Below are 21,470 nucleotides of genomic sequence, written 5' to 3'. Positions count from 1 at the left end.
TAGGTGTTTGCAACCTTTTCAAGTTTGAAAAAAAAATGTTCGAATTTGATTCGATAATTATTGAGTTGAATTTGAGTAATTATAATTATTGATAAAGTTGAATTTGAACACCTTAATATTCAAATTAAATAATTTACGAGCCTAATCAAAATTTTTATTTTAACATTTCTTTATATTATAAAATTACATTATTTTCCCTTATTATGTTGATAATAATTTACTTGGATTTGAGTCTAAATAAGAAATTTAATAAATTAGTTTAAACTTGTTCAAACTCGAGTTGTTTATCAATTGAACTCAGGTTGAATATGAAATTTAATTTAAGGCTAAAGCTAATATTTTTAAAACTAGACCGATAGTCGAATAGATTATTTGACCATTAGTTTATTGATTCGACTAGTTTCATTTAAAAATTTATTAAAATTTAAATAAAATGTATAAAAAATTCTTGATTCATTTCGATTGTATTAATTCTTAGTCCAATTAATTCAATACAGAATTGATATCGTGACTGATTTTCAATCTGATCAATTTCAGCAATCAATCCGATTCGATACAAATGTGACTGAACATCTACACCCCAAAATTACTTGAAACCGGCTCAACCAAGTTTGGTTTGGGTTAATAGTGGGGAAAATAGATGGAATTATAGTAAATAACTAAGAAAACACATCCTTGGATAGGGGGACAGCCACACCAAAATTGCCTTTTGCCGTCAATGCTCAGTTCCAATTTGCCAAAGCGAAAAGCTTTGTTCTTCTTGGTTGTGCACACTCTCCACGCGTATTTTTAACGTCATTTATCGATTCTTCTTCTAATTTCTCTCTCCTTCTTCTTCTTCTTCCTTTCGAGCTTATCGTCGTTGGATTCGATGCCTTGAACCAAAGATCCGATACGCATTTTTTATACAATTTTTTTAACATTTTAGGGTTGGATTTTCAGCAGTTAGTGGTCAGGGTAGGGGTTTTTATGGCGGTGACTTTACAGAGCCTTCGCTTTTGTGGACTGGCCGCATCTGGTCCCGCCGGCGGAAGCTTCGAAGCGCTAAACCGTATACTCGCTGACCTCTGTACCCGTGGCAACCCTAAGGTGATGTTTTTCCACTTCACTCCCTTGCTTTTTTCTTTCTCTATTTCTCTTGCTGAGTTGTAGAAAGTGGAAGGAATTTGAAATTGAATTTTCGGGATTCTTAGCTGAAAGAATGAAGAATAAGATTAGCAGTTAATTTTGATTATCCTTTATTTGTTTGAAACTTTTTATAATTTTGGCTTTTTTTGATTGTGAGCAGGAAGGAACTTCATTAGCATTGAAGAAGCATGTGGAAGAAGAAGCTCGTGACCTTAGCGGGGAAGCGTTTTCTCGTTTCATGGACCAGTTATATGATCGAATTTCGAGCCTGTTGGAAAGTAACGATGTTGCACAGAACATGGGAGCTTTAAGAGCTATTGATGAGTTGATAGATGTCGCACTTGGGGAGAATGCCTCCAAGGTTTCCAGGTTTTCTAATTATATGCGGACTGTTTTTGAGACTAAGCGTGATCCTGAAATACTAGTCCTTTCTAGTAAAGTTCTTGGCCATCTTGCGAGAGCTGGTGGGGCGATGACTGCGGATGAAGTGGAATTTCAGGTTTGTTGGGGACATTGCTAATTTTTGTAGTGTAATTCAAAGCCAATGGGAATAATGTCTAGACCATGTGCCTGTTTCTCAGGTCAAAACTGCCCTGCAGTGGCTTCGTGGGGATAGAATAGAGTATCGCCGTTTTGCTGCTGTCTTAATTTTGAAGGTGCGTTCTATGTGAGATTTTTATTGTTCCTTATGAATGGATTTCTAGAAAATAATAATTATTTTTGATCTTATGTTAGAAGTTGCTGCAAATTGTTTAATTTAATTTTGTTCATTTGTTGTAAAAGATTGTTTTATTGAAGCTACCTTTGCATTTTACTACTAAAGGAAATGGCAGAAAATGCTTCCACTGTATTCAATGTTCATGTACCTGAATTTGTTGATGCTATTTGGGTTGCATTGAGGGATCCGACGTTGGCTGTTCGTGAGCGTGCTGTGGAGGCATTGCGAGCGTGCCTTCGCGTTATTGAAAAACGTGAGACACGTTGGCGTGTGCAGTGGTTAGTTTATTGATTGTGATGTTCTGATATCTCTTTTCTTTTTTCTTTTCATAAATTTGAACCAAATAGCTGCATCAGCATTCCTAGTTTTCTATTTTAAATGAATGTATGTAGAAACATCTCTTCATGGTTTCGTAGTTTCCGGTGTCTGAGTTGAGTTCCTATTTGCTGTTTCTGCCTTAATTTTGTTCCAAACCACCCTTTTACCTACTATGGATCTTACTATGCTCTCTAAATTGCAAATAAACAGAAGAATAGAGGAATTATAACTTGCCTTGCGATAGTAGTGCTTTATAGTGTGCTATTCTTGGTGGAGTTGTCACCTGCTTGGCTTTTTTACATTCTTTGTATGCCCCAGTTTGATGGTTGGTTTTGTTTGTAGAGGAGGCAGGGTTTACTGTTACGTTTCTTGTGCATGTTCATTTCTTTGTAACTTCTGAACTCAATTTTTCAAATGTGTTTTCTTTGTTCTTTTCTATGCTCAACCTTCAGTGTTTCTATAGGTACTATCGAATGTTCGAGGCTACGCAAGATGGATTGGGAAAAAATGCTCCTATTCACAGTATACATGGTTCTTTGCTTGCTGTTGGAGAGCTTTTGAGGTTGGTGTGATGGTCTTATTTATTGTTTGTAAATTAAAAGGACTTCGAGTCCTCTAATTTCTGTTTCAACCTTTGAGTTAATTGGTTCCCTCCACTTGATCACTTCCCCCTCCTCATTGAAAAAAGAAAAGGAGAAAGAAATAGAAAAATAAATTTGTATACGCATTGTGTTTGCATATATGCCTCATTGGTTAGTAAAATAAATACAGCTATAGGTATGTATGTGCTAGATAGTCTTTCACCTAATGCTGATTAGCTGCTGCAGTATAGGTTGTAATTAGGTTATAGATGTATATACATGTGTAGATATATTTATAATGTTAGACAATTTGTAGTATGCTCTTCCTCTATGAGACGAAGATTATCCATTTCATTTAGGAAATATTTTATTGTCATATGAAATGATATATAAGTGTATATGTGTTGTTAGTGACATAAACTTCATCTTTATCAGGAACACTGGTGAGTTCATGATGTCAAGGTACAGAGAAGTAGCTGAAATTGTGCTTAGATACCTAGAGCATCGAGATCGCCTTGTTCGCCTTAGCATAACTTCTTTGCTACCTCGCATTGCACATTTCCTGCGTGACAGATTTGTCACAAACTACTTGACGGTAAGTTGTTTTTGCTCCATATACGATCACATTACTTAACCGGCATGTGAACCCATTTCAGTTATGTGCATTTGGATTTTTTGATATCTTGCAGATATGCATGAATCATATCCTTACAGTCTTAAGAATACCAGCTGAACGTGCCAGTGGGTTTATTGCCCTTGGGGAGATGGCTGGTGCTTTGGATGGAGAGCTGGTCCACTATTTGCCGACAATTACTTCTCACTTACGTGATGCAGTGAGTCTCATGGCTCGTGATTCATGACTTATCTTTTGGTTGCATGTTGTTGGTTTTTTTTATTACTATTATTATTATTATTATTATTTGAAGTTTGCTTGTTTTTATTTGAGAAGAAAGAAGTTGTCCAACTGTTTGCTTTCATATTATTTATCTACAGATTGCTCCACGAAGAGGTAGACCCTCTCTTGAAGCTTTGGCTTGTGTTGGAAACATTGCGAAAGCCATGGGACCGGCAATGGAGTCCCATGTTCGTGGTCTCCTTGATATTATGTTTTCTGCTGGTCTTTCTCCTACACTTGTTGAAGCTCTTGAGCAAATTACAGTCAGGTATGTGGGCAGTCACGACCTTGTGTTCAGATTGTATTTGGGGATTAATTGAGGGTATTAATTTTATAAAATACTGGTTGTGTTTCAGTATTCCGTCTTTGCTTCCCACTATTCAAGATCGGCTTCTTGATTGCATTTCCTTGGTTCTTTCGAAGTCCCATTATTTTCAGGCAAGGCCAGCTGTGGCTCGAGGCACTGCCACAAATATTCCCCAGCCAGTGGCTGAGCTTAGTGGTTCGGCCCATGTTCAGCTTGCTTTGCAGACTCTTGCTCGTTTTAATTTCAAGGTTTGTTTACCTACATTATATGGAGTGTCTGATGTCAACCATGGTTTGGCACTAATTATTCTGCGGTTTAGGGACATGAACTTCTTGAGTTTGCGAGAGGATCGGTTGTTCGTTATCTTGATGACGAGGATGGAGCCACACGAAAAGATGCTGCTTTATGTTGTTGCAAATTAGTTGCAAATTCCTTTTCTGATATCACATCCTCACAATTTGGTTCTGGTCGGTCTAGCCGAGCTGGAGGGAAGCGAAGGCGTCTTATTGAGGAGGTTTGTTCGTCTGTGCAATAGTAGTTACAATACTGATGATGTTAATGTATTATGTTTTACCTGTGTTAGAATCTTTATGATACATTATGCTCGCTTATAAATTATATTGGGTTTTCAACAGCTTGTGGAGAAGCTTCTCATTGCAGCTGTTGCAGATGCTGATGTTACTGTTCGCCATTCAATATTTTCCTCTCTCCATGGAAATAGAGGTTTTGATGATTTTTTAGCACAGGCTGATAGCCTGAGTGCGGTTTTTGCTGCTTTAAATGATGAGGTGCAATTTAATCCAGTTTTATACTGTCAAGAATGTTCCTCTCATCTTTATATGCCTCTTTATCAGTACGTTGCTTTATAGGCCTACTAATTGTCTTGACAGTCGGCATGTCTTCAATTAAATATTTGGGCTGCTGGATTATGAAATAAAAGATTATTAGAATGTTATCATGATTACAAGATTTTACTTTCTTGGTATCTAGACAAAGGGGATGAATAATATTGTTCTTTATACTGTACAGGAAATTAGAAAAATAATGTGTACCTAATTTCTTGTTTGAAGGTGAAAAATTGTGTTTTCCATAGTTAAAATGACTTGATATTTCCTGATTTGTAACTCTTCAAAATAGGGTTGATTACCATTTTTTCCATATTTAAGGAACACTTTATATTTTGCTGATCAGTATGTCTGGTCTCTGCAGCTATTACTGTTCTTAACATCTCTAACTTTTCCTAAATGCGACATTGTGTCTAATAGTAACCATCTTGCCCGAACTATTCTTAAGCCACTTTTGCCTGCACTTTCTCTCTGCTGTCTTTTCCAACAGATTATTATTTTCATAAAAGTGTTTCCCTTTGTTTATTGGAATTGCCTTTTGCAAAAAGTATGAAGACATGCATACTGATTAGATTAAGGACAGTTTCATATGAGTCAGCTGTAGGGTTCTAAGCTTGATAGCTAGCCTTCAAACGTGCTGAAATAGCTGTGGTTTTTTGTTCCAATTTTTGCATTACTTTGTGTTGCACTTTTATGAATAGAGAATATTTCTGTTGCTCTAGGATTTTGATGTGCGAGAATATGCAATATCAGTGGCTGGGAGATTGTCAGAGAAAAATCCGGCATATGTTCTTCCAGCACTTCGTCGTCATCTCATACAATTATTGACATACTTAGGGCAAAGGTAAAGGTAAAAGAACTTCTGTCCTCTCTATGCAGCATTAAATATTGACTTCTCCTGCATTGTGAGCAGTGCAGACAACAAATGCAGAGAAGAGAGTGCCAAGTTGCTCGGTTGTTTAATACGCAACTGTGAACGACTAATACTCCCATATATCGCCCCAGTGCACAAGGTTTAATTTGTCTTGTGTTATTTAATTATTTTCTTTCCGCGTTCCACTTTTCTAGTAGCTCCTCTCTTTTTTTTTGGGGGGGGGGGTGGGGGAGTTGCGGTTATTTTCCTTTTTTGTGTCTCTGCCATCATGTTATTGAATGTTTTATTTTTCAGGCTCTTGTGGCGCGACTACTTGAGGGCACTGGAGTTAATGCCAATAATGGTTTTATCAGTGGAGTTCTTGTGACTGTGGGAGATCTTGCTAGAGTGGTGGGTGAACTTCTGTTTGTTTGCTTTTAGTCTTTCACACATGACATCATTTTTGGAGTAAGATATTCAGTTTGATAGACATAGGAAAAGATTATTGTGTTTGCATTAATTGTGAATTATAAGTTGTATGTTGTATTAAATTTGCTGTCTGATGAGAATCCTAGCTTGGTTGCTGTGTAATTGATTGTAAGTTTCCTTGTATAACATTTTCTTTTACTATTCTTTCTTGGACTGTGACTTATTTTAGGGTGGTTTTGCAATGAGAGAATATATCTCCGAACTTATGCCTTTAATTGTTGAGGCATTATTGGATGGGGCAGCTGTCACAAAACGTGAAGTAGCTGTTGCTACTCTTGGTCAAGTTGTACAGAGTACCGGGTAAGACATCTTATATTGCTTTGAATTTGCCAGAGGAGCTTTGGACTAATTAGTATTCTTAAACTTCTGCATGTTTTATGTTAGAAATGTTAGCCTCCCCCCCCCCAGTTTTCCTTTGATGGTGTTTAAGAGATTTTTCTTGAACGGGTCTGACAGGTATGTCATAGCTCCATATAACGAATACCCTCAATTGCTTGGCTTACTTCTGAAATTGTTGAATGGTGAGTTAGTGTGGTCTACCAGACGAGAAGTACTGAAGGTAGTTGCTCTTGAACTTTAGATGTAGTTAACGGTTCAGCTTTCTTGTGAAACTGAGTATACTTTGTCGTCCCCAGGTTCTTGGTATCATGGGTGCTTTGGATCCCCATGCGCATAAAAGGAATCAGCAAAGCCTATCTGGGTCACATGGAGATGTTACCCATGCTGCCAGTGATTCAGGTCAACATATTCCATCATCAATGGATGAACTACCTATGGACCTTTGGCCATCATTTGCTACATCTGAAGATTACTACTCCACTGTAATGCCCTACCTAATTTATCTTTCTTCTTGCTTGTTTTAACAGTTTTTGTTTGTAGTAGAACCTCTTAATTATTTGCTAAAATAACTGAATTCAGGTTGCTATCAATTCTCTCATGCGAATTCTTAGGGATCCTTCTCTTGCCAGTTACCACCAAAAGGTGGTTGGATCTCTCATGTTTATTTTCAAGGTGCGTTCAACATATAGATTTTAATCTTTTTCCTAAAATATTTATCCAAGATACTATTTAATTAAAATTTTCTTTTTTTAACTTCTTTAAATCATTGAATTTCTCTTTTGCGAGGTTAGTCAATGGTTCTGGGTTGTGTTCCATACTTGCCAAAGGTTTGTCTATTAATTTTTCAGCCGAGTTTGGTTTTTATGCTTGGTTTTTTGTTGGTTATTTTTCTGAACCGTGGCTTATTTTCTTGCTTCTTTCTGTAGGTTTTGCATGATCTCTTTCAGATTGTTCGTACATGTGATGATCATCTGAAGGATTTTATAACATGGAAGTTGGGCACTCTTGTGTCCATTGTGCGTCAGGTACATTTAAATATCTTCAAGATTTCATGTATGTAATTGATATTGGCTTTCTTCTGGCATTTTATTTTGGGTTTTTGATGTGCTTATGCAGCATATTCGTAAATATTTACCGGAGCTGCTATCTTTAATTTCCGAACTATGGTCATTATTCAGCTTGCCAGCCAGTACTCGCCCTTCACGTGGTTTTCCGGTATTTTTATACTTTAGTTTACATGTACAAGTAATTTGTACTTGCGTATCCTGCAGTTGGATTGTTAGATTGATTGTCTTGATTATTATTGTTTTACTGCTGATCTTATTTCTTAAACTCTCCCTACCTCTCTTTCTTAGGTACTGCACCTAGTTGAGCAGCTTTGCTTAGCTCTCAATGATGAATTTCGGAAGTATCTTCCTGCTATTCTTCCTTGTTGCATTCAAGTTTTGAGCGATGCAGAACGTTGCAATGACTACACCTATGTTCTTGACATTCTCCATACCCTGGAAGTGTTTGGTGGTTAGTAGTAGCACTCATTTCACTTTTGGGACTTAAGTCTATTATTTTGTAACTGTGATGCTGCATGTGACCATGGGCATGCTCTTTAAGCATGCTGAAAGAAGAATAAACATCTGTATATAGCTTTATAACCCTATAGTTATTTACAAGTTAGAAAAATTAAGAAAGTGGAAATTTTCATGTTTTATTCTAGAGAACCTTTTATTCAAACCTTTGATTAACCCATGCTCGTCTAAACTAAATTTGTTAGTTTTGAACTGAAGCTTATTGTTCTCTCTATCTGTCTAACTTTAAGCATCTTTACATGATAATATCTAAAGGATTTCTTATTATGATTACCATGTAGGGACATTGGATGAACATATGCATCTACTTCTTCCTGCCCTTATTCGACTGTTTAAAGTGGATGGTTCTGTGGAGATAAGACGTGCTGCTATCAGAACTTTGACAAGGTTGATCCCCTGTGTTCAGGTAGGTAGCAAGAATTTTAACTACATTGGAGAATCAGTTACTCTATATATGTTTTAAATACCTGCGGATTCAAGTTCTGTTGAACATGTATTCTGTTTGTGTTTTCATCCTTGTAAATCAGGTTACAGGTCACATATCTTCTCTAGTGCATCACTTGAAGATAGTTTTAGATGGGTGAGTTGTCTGTTCCTTTTGTTTAAAACTCTATGAATACAGGAAACTTCCCTATTTAGACTTATGGATGGTAGATCACTTGCCGTGTATCAGGGGTATTAGTCTGCGTGCATCTTTTCACGTTTCTCTGTGTTTGGTTTTGGAACCAAAACAGTATCGTGGTTATGGTCTAGATAATTTGATTTAGTTTGCCTTCAGTTTCTTTCCAAGTAAATAAGAAAGGATAATAAAATGATTGTTTATGATGATATCATAGGGTTACACTCAACTGATAATTTGGGATAAAAGAAACTCAATTTTGCAAAGCACTTTTGGTTTTTAGTTTATAAATGCTTTTGGTACTTGTCTATGGAAATTAATAGTCTATGAACCAAGTAATTTTTTTCAAACATGAGTCGCTAATGGTGATAACTGATGGATGGTTCTAATGGGTTAGAACCATCAGCATCAGAGGAGGCTTGATGGAAGCACCATGCTATGCACTATGTCTATACCTAAAAAAAATTTGATTTACAGGAAAAATGATGAGCTCCGAAAAGATGCTGTTGATGCACTTTGCTGTCTGGCCCATGCCCTTGGAGAAGACTTCACTATTTTTATCCCATCTATACACAAACTTTTGTTGAGACACCGCTTGCAGGTATTGCTTCTGACCGTGTCATTCTTTTTTTTGCATGTGGAAAACTTGTACCCTGCTACTTCCCATGTTCAAATTTAATATCAAAACTTGTTTATTTCAGCATAAAGAATTTGAGGAAATTGAAGGTCGTTTAAGGCGACGTGAACCATTAATTGTGGGGAGCACAGCAGCACAAAGATTAAGTCGACGACCTCCAGTGGAGGTTGTTAGTGACCCACTAAATGATATGGAAAATGATCCTTATGAAGAAGGGAACGATGTGCAAAAACATCCTAGAGGTCACCAGGTATCATCCTTTTATGATTGTATGACGAGCTATTGTTTATTATTTATTTTGTCCATAGCTTATTCACCTAGGTTCCTGAGCATGCTGCCAAGCGAACATGCAATGCTAGCTTGAAGATGAAGCTTGGAAATAATCTGTACTACATATCAGTTAAAACTGGTTATGTAGTAACTTTCAATCATAATCTTTGTAGCTAGTTTTGGATGGACTTACCCTATCGCTGTAGTTAGCTGAGTAGTTGTTGGAATGGCCAGATTTCTATTTAATTGGTTACACCATGTTTTAAAGAAATGAATGTATGATCAGCAAATTTCTTATGTAAAACAAGAATATTAAATGTGATGTGGTAGGTAAGCACTGGCATCAGTTGCATGAACAGGCAAGTGTTTTCTTATGCTTTGTAGCATCTCATGTATGCATAGAAAGATTAGGTTTTTTTATGGAGTTGTACAAGTTATTTAGGGAGTTAGTTATGCTTGTATACATCCTTTCTTGATACCTTTGGCCTTTGTAAATTTGAAACATCAAAATAATTATTTGTTACCAGTCATGCTGTGAGCAGTTTCTGACATGTAATGGCTTGTGATGTTGCATTCGTTTTACATATCTGACTTGTTAATTTGTTGTGGCAGATGTGAGCCCAGACAATTTTTATACGTCATTTCTTAATCTTGTGTAGTTCTATATTCTTATGCTTGCTGGATACACAGAAATTTGATTATTTCTGTCCATTATCTTGTTCTCTATACCTATGAAATTTTCCTTTGAAGTTACATTCATTTTATCTTTATTTTGTTTTTTTAAAAATAATTCTCATACATTATTTCATGTCGTCTATAGAGGCCTTAATTGACATAAATTACTTGTCTATAGGTCAATGATGGGAGGTTACGCACTGCTGGGGAGGCTTCTCAGCGTAGTACCAAAGAAGATTGGGCAGAATGGATGAGGCATTTTAGCATTGAACTCTTAAAAGAATCTCCTTCTCCAGCACTACGAACCTGTGCTCGGCTTGCCCAATTACAGGTATGTTTACAAGGTTTCTGTTTATGTATTGTTTCCTTAGGAGTGAGGTTTCTAATCTGCTCCTTTGCAGCCTTTTGTTGGGCGTGAGTTGTTTGCTGCTGGTTTTGTTAGTTGCTGGTCTCAACTTAATGAGTCTAGTCAGAGGCAGTTGGTTCGAAGCTTGGAGATGGCATTTTCTTCTCCTAATATCCCTCCTGAAATTTTGGCTACTCTTCTCAACTTGGTATGCCCCTTCAGCTAATTTTTATTCCTTGTTTTCATGCAAGCTATTTGATTGCTTTTATCCTTTACTAAATTCAGATTCACTTTACAAGATCATATTAATCTGCTTTTATATTGTTTTGCTGTTTTTCTATTCTTGGTAATTCCATGGTTAAAAGAGTTGGCATTGTATAACTGGTCCACAAGCAATATTAAAAAACAATTTGGTAAAAATATCAGCTTGAGGTGTAAACATATAAGCAGATATGTGATAAGGAAACCCCTCTGATGTAGCCAATAAGCAATTGTAACATACGTAACCCATTTGTCAGGGCAATTTGGGTACTATGTATTTGAAAGAGAAGGTAATGTATTTCTTTTGTTTAAAAGGATATATGTGATCATTTCAGGCTGAATTCATGGAACGTGATGAAAGACCTCTCCCTATAGATATTCGACTTCTTGCTGCACTTGCTGAAAAGGTATGCTTTCCTTGAGAAATGCTTTTATGCAATGTGTTTTTTTTTTTTATATCATCTGGACAGTGAAAGATTTATCATTCTTTTGGCACATGCCAGTGTCGAGCATTTGCTAAGGCACTACATTACAAAGAAATGGAATTCGAAGGTGCCCGCTCAAAGAAGATGGATGCTAATCCTGTTGCTGTAGTTGAAGCTCTCATACACATAAATAACCAGTTACACCAGCATGAGGTATATAACTATATATATTCTGTGAGCTGTGCTTTTTTTTTTTTTTCCTAATATCTACATGCTTTCTCCCAAATATCTCCTTATTGATTTAGGTTGTTAATTATTTTTCTTTTAACCTTTTTAGGCTGCTGTGGGGATATTGACTAATGCTCAACAATATTTGGATGTTCAGTTGAAGGAATCATGGTATTAGACATTTGATTTTCAAAATGATTAGTGACGTTAATGTCATTCACAGAGCTTTTGTGTTGTAGTTTTCTGCTTGTCATTCCCTGATTTGCTATTTCATGCTGTCTTCCTCAAATATGTATATTTGGCAAAATGGGGGGAAAAGATCTAGTTACATAAATTTGTGTTTGTTAGGTATGAGAAATTGCAGAGATGGGATGACGCTCTTAAGGCATACACTGCCAAAGCCACTCAAGCATCAAGCCCTCACCTCGTACTAGAAGCTACCCTAGGTATTAACTTAAGCACAATGGCTCGTTTAATTGTTTGTTCTGTTCCTCTTTCTTTTAATACTTGCATGCTCTTTGTTAGTATACTTTTCATAACAGAAATTTGGAATTCTTTGAATTTCTCTATAAGAATGCAAAAACAGGTTGCAGCAAATTTATTTAGATGGTATGACATGTTGTGGACTGAGCACATATATTTTGATTTACCTTTGTTTATAGTCGGTGTGAGCAAAGCAAAATGAATACTGATGGTTTTGCATTCTCTTATTTAACTCATTTCCTTTTTTATTTTTTGAAATTTTATTTAGAACACTTGTGATCGGGCATTTTTATGGGTTAAAATATTTTTCTTCTTTCTTCAAGCTTTTTTTGATAGACAAAACCTTCCTATTGTTGTATTCAAGTTAGCTCATATAAGCTGAAGTTATGTTTCTCGGGCACCCGTGTTTATTTATTTATTTATTTATTTTTTAAAATGCCTTGAGTGATTTTTCTACCCTATAGACTGTTGGTTGCACTGATTAGGTTCTAGTAAATAGATCAAATTATCACCAACCTTTTTGGGTTTTCATTTTCTGATGTAAAATTTTCCTATATCTATATTTCACATCATAATAATTGAGCTTAGAAAGCATAATTTGCTTCCTATACCAGTGTATGCTAGTTTCTTGAAAATTTTAATGTGGCATGTACATTGTAGGACGGATGCGATGCCTTGCTGCATTGGCTCGATGGGAAGAGCTCAACAACTTGTGCAAAGAGTACTGGACTCCAGCAGAGCCCTCAGCTCGACTGGAAATGGCACCAATGGTTTGTGGTTTATGCTGTAGTTGATGTCAACATTTTCTATATTGTGCTTGTACTCAATGAATTTTTTCTTCTAGGCTGCAAATGCTGCTTGGAATATGGGTGAATGGGATCAAATGGCTGAGTATGTATCTCGATTAGATGATGGTGATGAAACCAAACTTCGGGCTTTAGGGAACACTGCTGCTACTGGTGATGGAAGCAGTAATGGTACATTCTTCAGAGCTGTTCTGTTAGTTCGGAGGGGAAAGGTGCTTTTTCTAGTCTATACTCATTACTTCTATTAATTCTTGTGAATGCCCGTCATCTGTTTCTATCTGCATTTTGCAGTATGATGAGGCACGTGAGTATGTTGAGAGAGCTAGAAAGTGCCTAGCAACAGAACTTGCTGCTTTGGTTAGTTTCTTAGCCCCAATTTCTTGAACTGAATACTTAGTGTTTTTTTATTTGAGCAGCCACTTTCTAGTTTTTCTTTTTTTCATTTCATTCTATATGTTAGCGAATACTCTAAATTGCTACTTTCAGTTTCTAGAACATATCCAACATTATACATACTTCTCTCTTCCTTTTTACAATTGTCGATATTTCTAGTCCTTATGGCTCTAGCTCCCCCATGCTTTGAGAATAGTTGAAAGGGAAAGTAAAACACCTTTTTAAGTATAGTTAAATTCCCTGTGCCCTTTTGTAGTTTATATGTGTCTATATATATGTATGTATAAAGGTTTTTTCTTATGACGTCGTTGGTATGGCAATGATTGTTATCAGGCTCATTTGGTACATGATATAAAAAGTAATGAAATTACTTGGTTCAAATAAAATTATAGAACTTAGCTTTTGTTATGGTTCAGGACCCTGATGCTCTATTTAATAATACTATGATTGTTTATCTGTATAACGCTACCTTGAATGATACCATCGTGATTTCTGGTTGTGAAAGTTTAAAAATTCATGCGTTTGGACTTGAGAAAATCTTTACTTTATGGCCATCATGATATTAATACCTACTTCAGGTTTTGGAAAGCTATGAGCGTGCTTACAGCAATATGGTCCGTGTTCAGCAGCTTTCAGAACTAGAGGAGGTTCATTCTACATCTATTTTAGATTTAATTTGCTCACTTTTAGTTGTTCTTTTTTCTAAGCGTGACTTCCTTAAAGAATTATTATCAAGGGAAATCTTCGTTTATTGCAGGTCATTGATTATTGCACTCTACCTATGGGAAATCCTGTTGCCGAAGGGCGGCGTGCCTTGATTCGAAATATGTGGACTGAGCGGATACAGGGAGCAAAACGAAATGTTGAGGTAAATTATTTACTTTGATGAAGTGTTTGCCATTATGTCTTAGTAAGTATTGCTTTTGCTAATCTATGTACCATGTATGTTTTTTTATTTAAATATTACAAAGTTAATTTCCTTTTTCATTTTTAATGTACGTGTGTCTGACTCACATCCAAATGCACGTAGATTGACATGGAAGATTTAATGGTTTAGATTTCGATTAGGACTTCAGGCATATATGAATTGTTTATGATTCTGTATGCATTTGCTTAATTGGAATGAACCTAATGCTTATTTATACTCTCTCCCAATGTGTCTCAAGCTTAAGTGATGGTTCCTATGCGTTCAAATATGCAGGTCTGGCAAGTGCTTTTGGCTGTTAGAGCACTTGTTTTACCTCCAACAGAAGACATTGAAACCTGGCTCAAGTTTGCTTCTCTCTGTCGGCAGAATGGAAGGATTAGTCAGGCTAGGTCTACCTTAATTAAGCTCTTACAGGTCTGTACTACTTACATTTTCTGAAGCTCCAAGAATGCACAAAATCATGTTTGTCTTCTTACTTTAAATTTTTTCTGGATACTGTATGCTACTCAGTATGATCCAGAAACTGCTCCTGAAAATGTAAGATATCATGGCCCTCCTCAAGTAATGCTGGCTTACTTAAAATATCAATGGTCACTTGGAGATGATCTTAAACGAAAGGAAGCATTTTCCAGGCTGCAGGTATATCCAATTTTAACCAAGAGCACTTATCCTTTTTCTAGCTTTTCATGCATATCTACCACAATTAGTACATCTTTCTGCTGGCATTCGCTACTGCTAATTTGTAAGTTGCATTTTTCCTGATTAAATTTACATGATGGAAAAATAACTGTTCCAGAATTTGGCTAGAGAGCTTTCAATCTCTCCAAATATTCAATCCATTCCATCAACTGCTTCAATGAATGGTACAAGTGCAAATGTTCCACTTCTGGCCCGTGTGTATCTTAAACTTGGAGCTTGGCAATGGACACTCTCATCACCTGGATTGGATGACGATTCTATACAAGGTAGCTAATACTAAGAACTTGATATCTTATTCATTTGCAGCTTTTTCCCTCTTTTAAATAAAATATTTGGTTATTGTATAAAAAGAAGATGTCTATTATGGACTCTTAAATGCTGAAGTTGTTATTGATTTCTTTTTCGTGTTAAATGGTCCTTTTTTTTTCAGAGATCCTTTCAGCATTTAGGAATGCCACTCAGTTTGCGCCGAAATGGGCAAAAGCATGGCACGCATGGGCATTGTTCAATACAGCTGTCATGTCTCATTACGCCAGAGGCCTTCAAACCATCGCCTCTCAGTTTGTTGTTTCAGCTGTCAATGGATATTTCCATTCGATAGCATGTGCAGCAAATGCAAAAGGTGTTGATGACAGCCTACAGGTATATTAACTAAATATACAATATCATTTTTAAGCTTGGTAATAGCACAAAACCTTTAATGATAACTTTGGGATCTGACCTATTTTTATTCACCTTCTTAACTGCCACTTGATAACTTCATCGTTCTCTTCTAAACATTGTTCTTAAAGTCTGCTAATTTTCTTTTTCAGGATATACTTCGCCTTCTTACCTTGTGGTTTAACCATGGAGCTACTGCAGAAGTTCAAATGGCCCTACAAGTAGGATTTGCCCATGTTAATATCAACACATGGTTGGCTGTTTTACCTCAAATAATCGCCAGAATACATTCAAATAACCATGCTGTGAGAGAACTTATACAATCACTTTTGGTGCGAATTGGACAAAGTCATCCCCAGGTTTGCCTTTATTATCTCTGTTCTGCTTCAGGATTGGAGCTCTTGGTTCTGTAGCAGCCTCAATTCAAATCGTTTCGACCTGTTTCATTTGCTAGACTGATTTAATAATTTCCCAGGCTCTTATGTACCCTCTACTTGTTGCTTGTAAATCCATAAGCAATTTGCGCAAAGCAGCAGCTCAAGAAGTGGTTGACAAAGTGCGTCAGCATAGTGGTGTACTTGTGGATCAGGTTGAATAATTAGAATCTGTTTTTGTTTCTTTCTTTGTTTTATTTGCCTTGGCAGTTTGATCTAAAAATAGATTTGATCTGTTCATAGGCACAATTGGTTTCAAAGGAACTAATCAGGGTTGCAATACTTTGGCATGAGTTATGGCATGAGGGGCTAGAAGAAGCTAGTCGCCTATACTTTGGTGAACATAACATTGAAGGGATGCTGAAAGTCTTAGAGCCATTACACGAGATGCTTGAGGAAGGGGCAATGAGGGACAATACTACTATAAAGGAGAGAGCATTCATAGAGGTTTTCTCTATTCCTTTGCTGCAACTATCTTATCTCCTTCCATGGGATCTGATCAGTAACTTTTGCATATTCATTTCATTCTTTGCATTAAGGATTTTTTTATCATAATTAATGGTGAATATTCCAAGTTTAGTTGTTTATACTTCTGCTGCTATGTGCCATAATTTTTTTTCTGATATATTGGAGCCCACTTGGCATTTTAGGATCTCCGGTGTGCATATTCAGTTAATTCATTTTGGTTTCATGGAATTGCAGGCATACCATCATGATTTGTCTCAGGCCTATGAGTGTTGCATGAAATATAAGAGAACCGGAAAAGATGCTGAGCTTACTCAGGTATGAAATGTTTGATGACTAAATTGTTAGATTTTACATATATTTGAGTGAGCAATATTTGATTGTAGTCTGAAGCAGCTTTATTCCCAACTTCTGTGGAACTTCTTGCTTGAGGATGTCTTAGGGTTGTACTTATATATACTCTTTTAAATAGAAATGCTGATTAGAATATGCTACTGGTTTATCTGTTCTGTTTTTTCTGCGGTTCCCAGAAGGTTGATCTCTCTTTAATTATTTTTTGAATTCATCAGGCATGGGATCTCTATTATCATGTTTTCAGGAGAATAGACAAGCAACTTCAAAGTCTTACTACCCTGGACCTGCAGGCAAATATTGATCATCGTATTTCTTCTCAATTATTAATTTGACAATGTTAACTTTTCACTGTAAATTCTGCAGTCTGTTTCTCCTGAGTTGGTAGAATGCCGTGATTTGGAGCTTGCTGTACCTGGGACATACCGTGCAGGTAAGCTTAGTGGTTGCTTTGAATGGATGTCTTGGTATAAACCTGACCGCCTTGCCAACATCTTGGCCTAGTGGAAAGAAGTTTGTGTGGCATTAGAACTAGTGTTCAAACCCTAGCATCCTTATCCCCCAATTATCTAGTGTATCCATTTCTTTCTTCTTCTTTTTAAATAAAAGAAGAAAAACTGGCTGCCCCAACTTAAGTGAGCCCCTTTTTTAATTTTCAGAATCGCCAGTGGTAACCATTGCATCATTTGCACATCAACTTGACGTCATAACCTCAAAACAGCGCCCTCGGAAATTGACTATTCATGGGAGTGATGGTGAAGATTATGCCTTCTTACTAAAAGGGCACGAAGATCTTCGCCAAGATGAGCGTGTCATGCAGGTAGTTTCTGCTTACTTTTCCATTCCCCTTTTGTATTACTTTCATGCTAGTTTGATGATTCTACGGTTCTTTTGCTTGGTGTTTGGAGGTTTACATTTCTTATACATAACTATAATCTTACTATTTTACATCATCTATTGAGATCTAATGTCCTTGATGATCAAATTTTATCAGCTATTTGGCTTAGTGAACACTCTCTTGGAAAACTCCAGAAAAACTGCTGAGAAGGATCTGTCTATTCAGCGATATGAAGTCATACCCCTATCTCCAAACAGTGGGTTGATTGGATGGGTCCCTAATTGTGACACCTTACACCAGCTCATAAGGGAGTATAGAGATGCTAGAAGGGTTGGTTGAAATTCTCCAAATACTTTTTTTGGTTCTCATATTCCACATATTGTCTGTTTGGTCATACCTGTTGCCGCTTTATATAAAAAATTTGCATTTAACTTTTCCTGTGCTTCATGGTCTCAGATCACCCTAAATCAGGAGCACAAATTTATGCTAAGTTTTGCACCGGATTATGACCATTTACCACTCATTTCTAAAGTAGAAGTATTTGAGTATGCTCTACAAAATACTGAAGGAAACGATCTGGCGAAAGTATGTGCTCTTAATATTCTCTCTTTTTCTTCTTTTTTTTTCCTCTTCATATTTATCAACTTCTTTCAACTTCCATAAATTTGGCTTTTGATAGGTTCTTTGGTTAAAAAGTCGTACTTCTGAGGTGTGGCTAGAGAGGAGGACAAATTATACTCGAAGTTTAGCAGTAATGAGCATGGTATGTGATTACCTCATAATTTGGTGTATCCGTAATTAATGCTAGTCTCTAGCTGTAAATTAACTTTCGTTATTACTTTTGTTGTCGGAGTCCTCTCTTTCTTTCTATCTTTTTTGATTAGATAAATTTTTACTGTATCCCAGTATGCAATCGTATTATCTTTGGCTACAGTATTGATTATTGGTAAAAGGTTTGGATCACCCCTGGTTTGGAACCATATCTGCTTGACTTAGTTTCTTCACTTTTTTAATAAATATTTCGATTACTCTGTAAAACTTCCCATTTTGGCAAAATGAAGATATCTTGATGTGGTGTACGAGAAAAGAGTCTGCTGCTAAACTTCCATGCGTGCTTATTTGCGCTTTTAATATGACATACAATCAAAATATTACTTTGAATAGTACAATTGCATTTCAAGTCCACAAATCTATTTGGAGTTTTTTTTCCCTGATATTGTATGGAGAAAGTCAATTGGTGTTATGTTAGATTTTGAATTTCATTGTAAATCCATAAATTTACGTTATACATGTAGTTATTGTGTCCTGGTTAAGAGATTTGGTACGATTGAATGATGCATGGCTTCTGTTTCAGGTTGGTTACCTCCTCGGCTTAGGTGATCGTCACCCAAGTAATCTCATGCTACGGCGCTCTAGGTATGGAAAAGAAGTGTATTAATTAATAGTTACTGATGTTATTATGTATTTCATAGTCATGATACTGTTTTGCAGTGGAAAGATCTTGCACATAGATTTTGGAGACTGTTTTGAAGCCTCTATGAACCGGGAAAAGTTCCCTGAAAAGGTATGTCCGTCGAAAGAATCACTAAGGTTCTTTTTGTCATTCTTTTGGGTTAGGGAAGAGGGATTGCAGTTTTTTAATGTCCATTGTGTTGAATTCTCGATTCAGGTTCCTTTTCGTTTGACTAGAATGCTTGTGAAAGCCATGGAAGTCGGTGGTATCGAGGGCAATTTCCGCTTGACATGTGAAAATGTGATGCAGGTTCTCCGGTCAAATAAGGATAGTGTTATGGCTATGATGGAGGTATGAACCTCTGAACTTAAAATATTTTTTGTTCATGTTGTTCCATTGAAGCTTTAATAACTAATTATACTATCGAGAACTTCATGTTTATAATAGAAAAAGGAAACGGAGTCAGGTGTGGGTATTGAAACAGTGATGTATTTATATATGCAATTTGTGCCCCTAATGAAATCACATTTGCTTAACTGCACTCTGGTTGTTATTGTTGCCAATCCATTACTATAAATGAAAACATCTGTTTTCCGGTTTATGCATAAAAACTGATGGATCTGCCTTTATAAATCAACTGTTCCTCAGGCATTCGTTCATGATCCTCTCATTAATTGGCGTCTTTTCAATTTCAACGAAGTTCCGCAAATGTCAATTTTTGCGAGTACACATGGCACTGCTGTCACAAACACGGAAGAAACTGCTCCAAGTAAAGAGCTTGCTCAACCTCAGCGAGGGGCTCGGGAACGGGAACTTCTTCAGGTTTTCTACATCTCAAAAACTCTACAATTTATCTTTCTATTAATGTCAATGTAATATGGTGGGTTAAAATCAATTTGGTGCCATTGTAGGCTGTTAATCAACTTGGTGATGCTAATGAGGTTTTGAACGAGCGAGCTGTGGTGGTTATGGCTCGTATGAGTAACAAACTTACTGGACGCGACTTTTTGTCTTGCTCCTCAATACCGACAGCCTCTTCTAATATCCAACATTCAATAGACCACAGCACCTTAATTTCGGGAGATAATCGAGAAGTGGAACATGGTTTATCTGTTAAACTGCAAGTTCAAAAGCTAATAATCCAAGCTACTTCCCATGAAAATTTATGCCAGAACTATGTTGGGTATGATCCTCTTCCTTCTATTTCTCTTTTTGTATGCTTATGTAGCCATATGCATGTACTTGTACACATATTAGACCTGTCGTTTTTAGACCTGTCAATTGGGTGAGTCAAGTTGGTTTTAGGTAGTTCAAGTCAATATAGATGAGTTAATTCGGGTTTTAAATTTTTTTGATCATTTTGTTTTGGAGCTCTCGGGTTTGGGTCATTTTGAGCTTAGGTCAATTGGGTTTGAGGCTTGGTTTTTGAGTCAGATCATTGATGGATCAGGTCCAGATCATCAAGTTGGTATCAAGTTATGTTTTATTTTTTTATTTTGATTTTTCATTCATTATTCATTTTTTTTTGTCGTTCATTTTTTTAACAACTTAACCAACCATAATCTACAAATATCGACCCAATCAAAACCGATATATATTTAATTTATATATTATAAATTATAAATGTATTTTAAATAATTAAAAAATATGAAATTAAGTCGTTTTCTCGGTTGGTTCAGTTTGAAAGTTCAAAAACTGATAACAGACCGTAATAATCAGCAAAACCAAACCCATGACTGAAAAACTGGCCTATCCATCCAAACCAAAACAGCTTAAACCAATTGAGTCAGTTTTTTGGGTTTGAAAATTGCTCTCTCCTAGTTGACTAACTATGGTTAAATCAAGTTTGGATTGTGTTTCGGAATTGTGAGATTTCTAATAGATATGTATCCATGGGCACCATGTTACTCAAATTCGGGTGTGTCCTTCAATTTATTCCATGTATATAAAGGATATTTTGACAAATTTACCCAATACCCATGTTCAAAAATGCGTGTTATTTGGGAAAAGAATAATGGGAACAACATAGCATTTGCATACATTTATCAAAAGGAGGAATCACTAACTGTTTTATTTATTCTATTCCAGGTGGTGTCCCTTTTGGTGAAGAAAAACAAATGTATATTTTGTATAAAACCTGTACATATCTGTATTTAATGTAAATATATTGTTTTCTTTTTCATTCTTCTTTCTCTGTTAGTATTGAAGATAAAATAAAATTATTGTGGTAAATCTATTTATCACATTGAATTAAGTTATCAATTTCATTTTTCCCATACAAAACAAATCATGATTGTTTATCGTTATTTTTTTAATTTCATAATTATGTCTATGGTTTTTGAGCTTTGGATAATTTGAATCACAAAAAAAAAATATATATTTATGTTAGAGTCGATTCATTTAGTTTTGATAAAAAATAGTTAATGAATTCACAATATTAATA

At 36.1% G+C, this 21,470-nt stretch overlaps 1 protein-coding gene across 1 annotated transcript; it reads left to right on the top strand.

The window, feature by feature from the left end:
• Positions 1 to 666: 666 nt before the first annotated feature.
• Positions 667 to 21,289, top strand: LOC107934150 (serine/threonine-protein kinase TOR). The gene is made up of 57 exons (XM_041117192.1): positions 667 to 1,089; positions 1,289 to 1,627; positions 1,710 to 1,784; positions 1,952 to 2,124; positions 2,628 to 2,726; positions 3,181 to 3,340; positions 3,435 to 3,578; positions 3,739 to 3,908; positions 3,997 to 4,195; positions 4,267 to 4,461; positions 4,583 to 4,735; positions 5,515 to 5,636; positions 5,706 to 5,805; positions 5,961 to 6,056; positions 6,304 to 6,434; positions 6,591 to 6,693; positions 6,770 to 6,955; positions 7,053 to 7,145; positions 7,265 to 7,300; positions 7,400 to 7,498; positions 7,590 to 7,688; positions 7,829 to 7,991; positions 8,338 to 8,462; positions 8,584 to 8,636; positions 9,153 to 9,276; positions 9,377 to 9,562; positions 10,436 to 10,588; positions 10,659 to 10,811; positions 11,200 to 11,271; positions 11,368 to 11,502; positions 11,627 to 11,688; positions 11,866 to 11,963; positions 12,661 to 12,770; positions 12,845 to 13,018; positions 13,098 to 13,163; positions 13,778 to 13,846; positions 13,957 to 14,067; positions 14,401 to 14,541; positions 14,638 to 14,766; positions 14,924 to 15,092; positions 15,257 to 15,468; positions 15,639 to 15,845; positions 15,962 to 16,075; positions 16,164 to 16,367; positions 16,623 to 16,703; positions 16,955 to 17,029; positions 17,103 to 17,169; positions 17,396 to 17,556; positions 17,731 to 17,904; positions 18,031 to 18,159; positions 18,254 to 18,337; positions 18,929 to 18,990; positions 19,066 to 19,138; positions 19,244 to 19,378; positions 19,676 to 19,849; positions 19,939 to 20,210; positions 21,116 to 21,289. The coding sequence occupies exons 1-57, from the start codon at positions 970 to 972 to the stop codon at positions 21,132 to 21,134; spliced, it is 7,428 nt and encodes a 2,475-aa protein (XP_040973126.1). The 5' UTR covers positions 667 to 969; the 3' UTR covers positions 21,135 to 21,289.
• Positions 21,290 to 21,470: the final 181 nt, after the last annotated feature.

This window comes from Gossypium hirsutum, chromosome A01 (genome assembly GCF_007990345.1).
Source record: "Gossypium hirsutum isolate 1008001.06 chromosome A01, Gossypium_hirsutum_v2.1, whole genome shotgun sequence".
In the NCBI taxonomy this organism is placed as follows: domain Eukaryota; kingdom Viridiplantae; phylum Streptophyta; class Magnoliopsida; order Malvales; family Malvaceae; genus Gossypium; species Gossypium hirsutum.
This window is presented reverse-complemented; position numbering and strand designations above follow the sequence as displayed.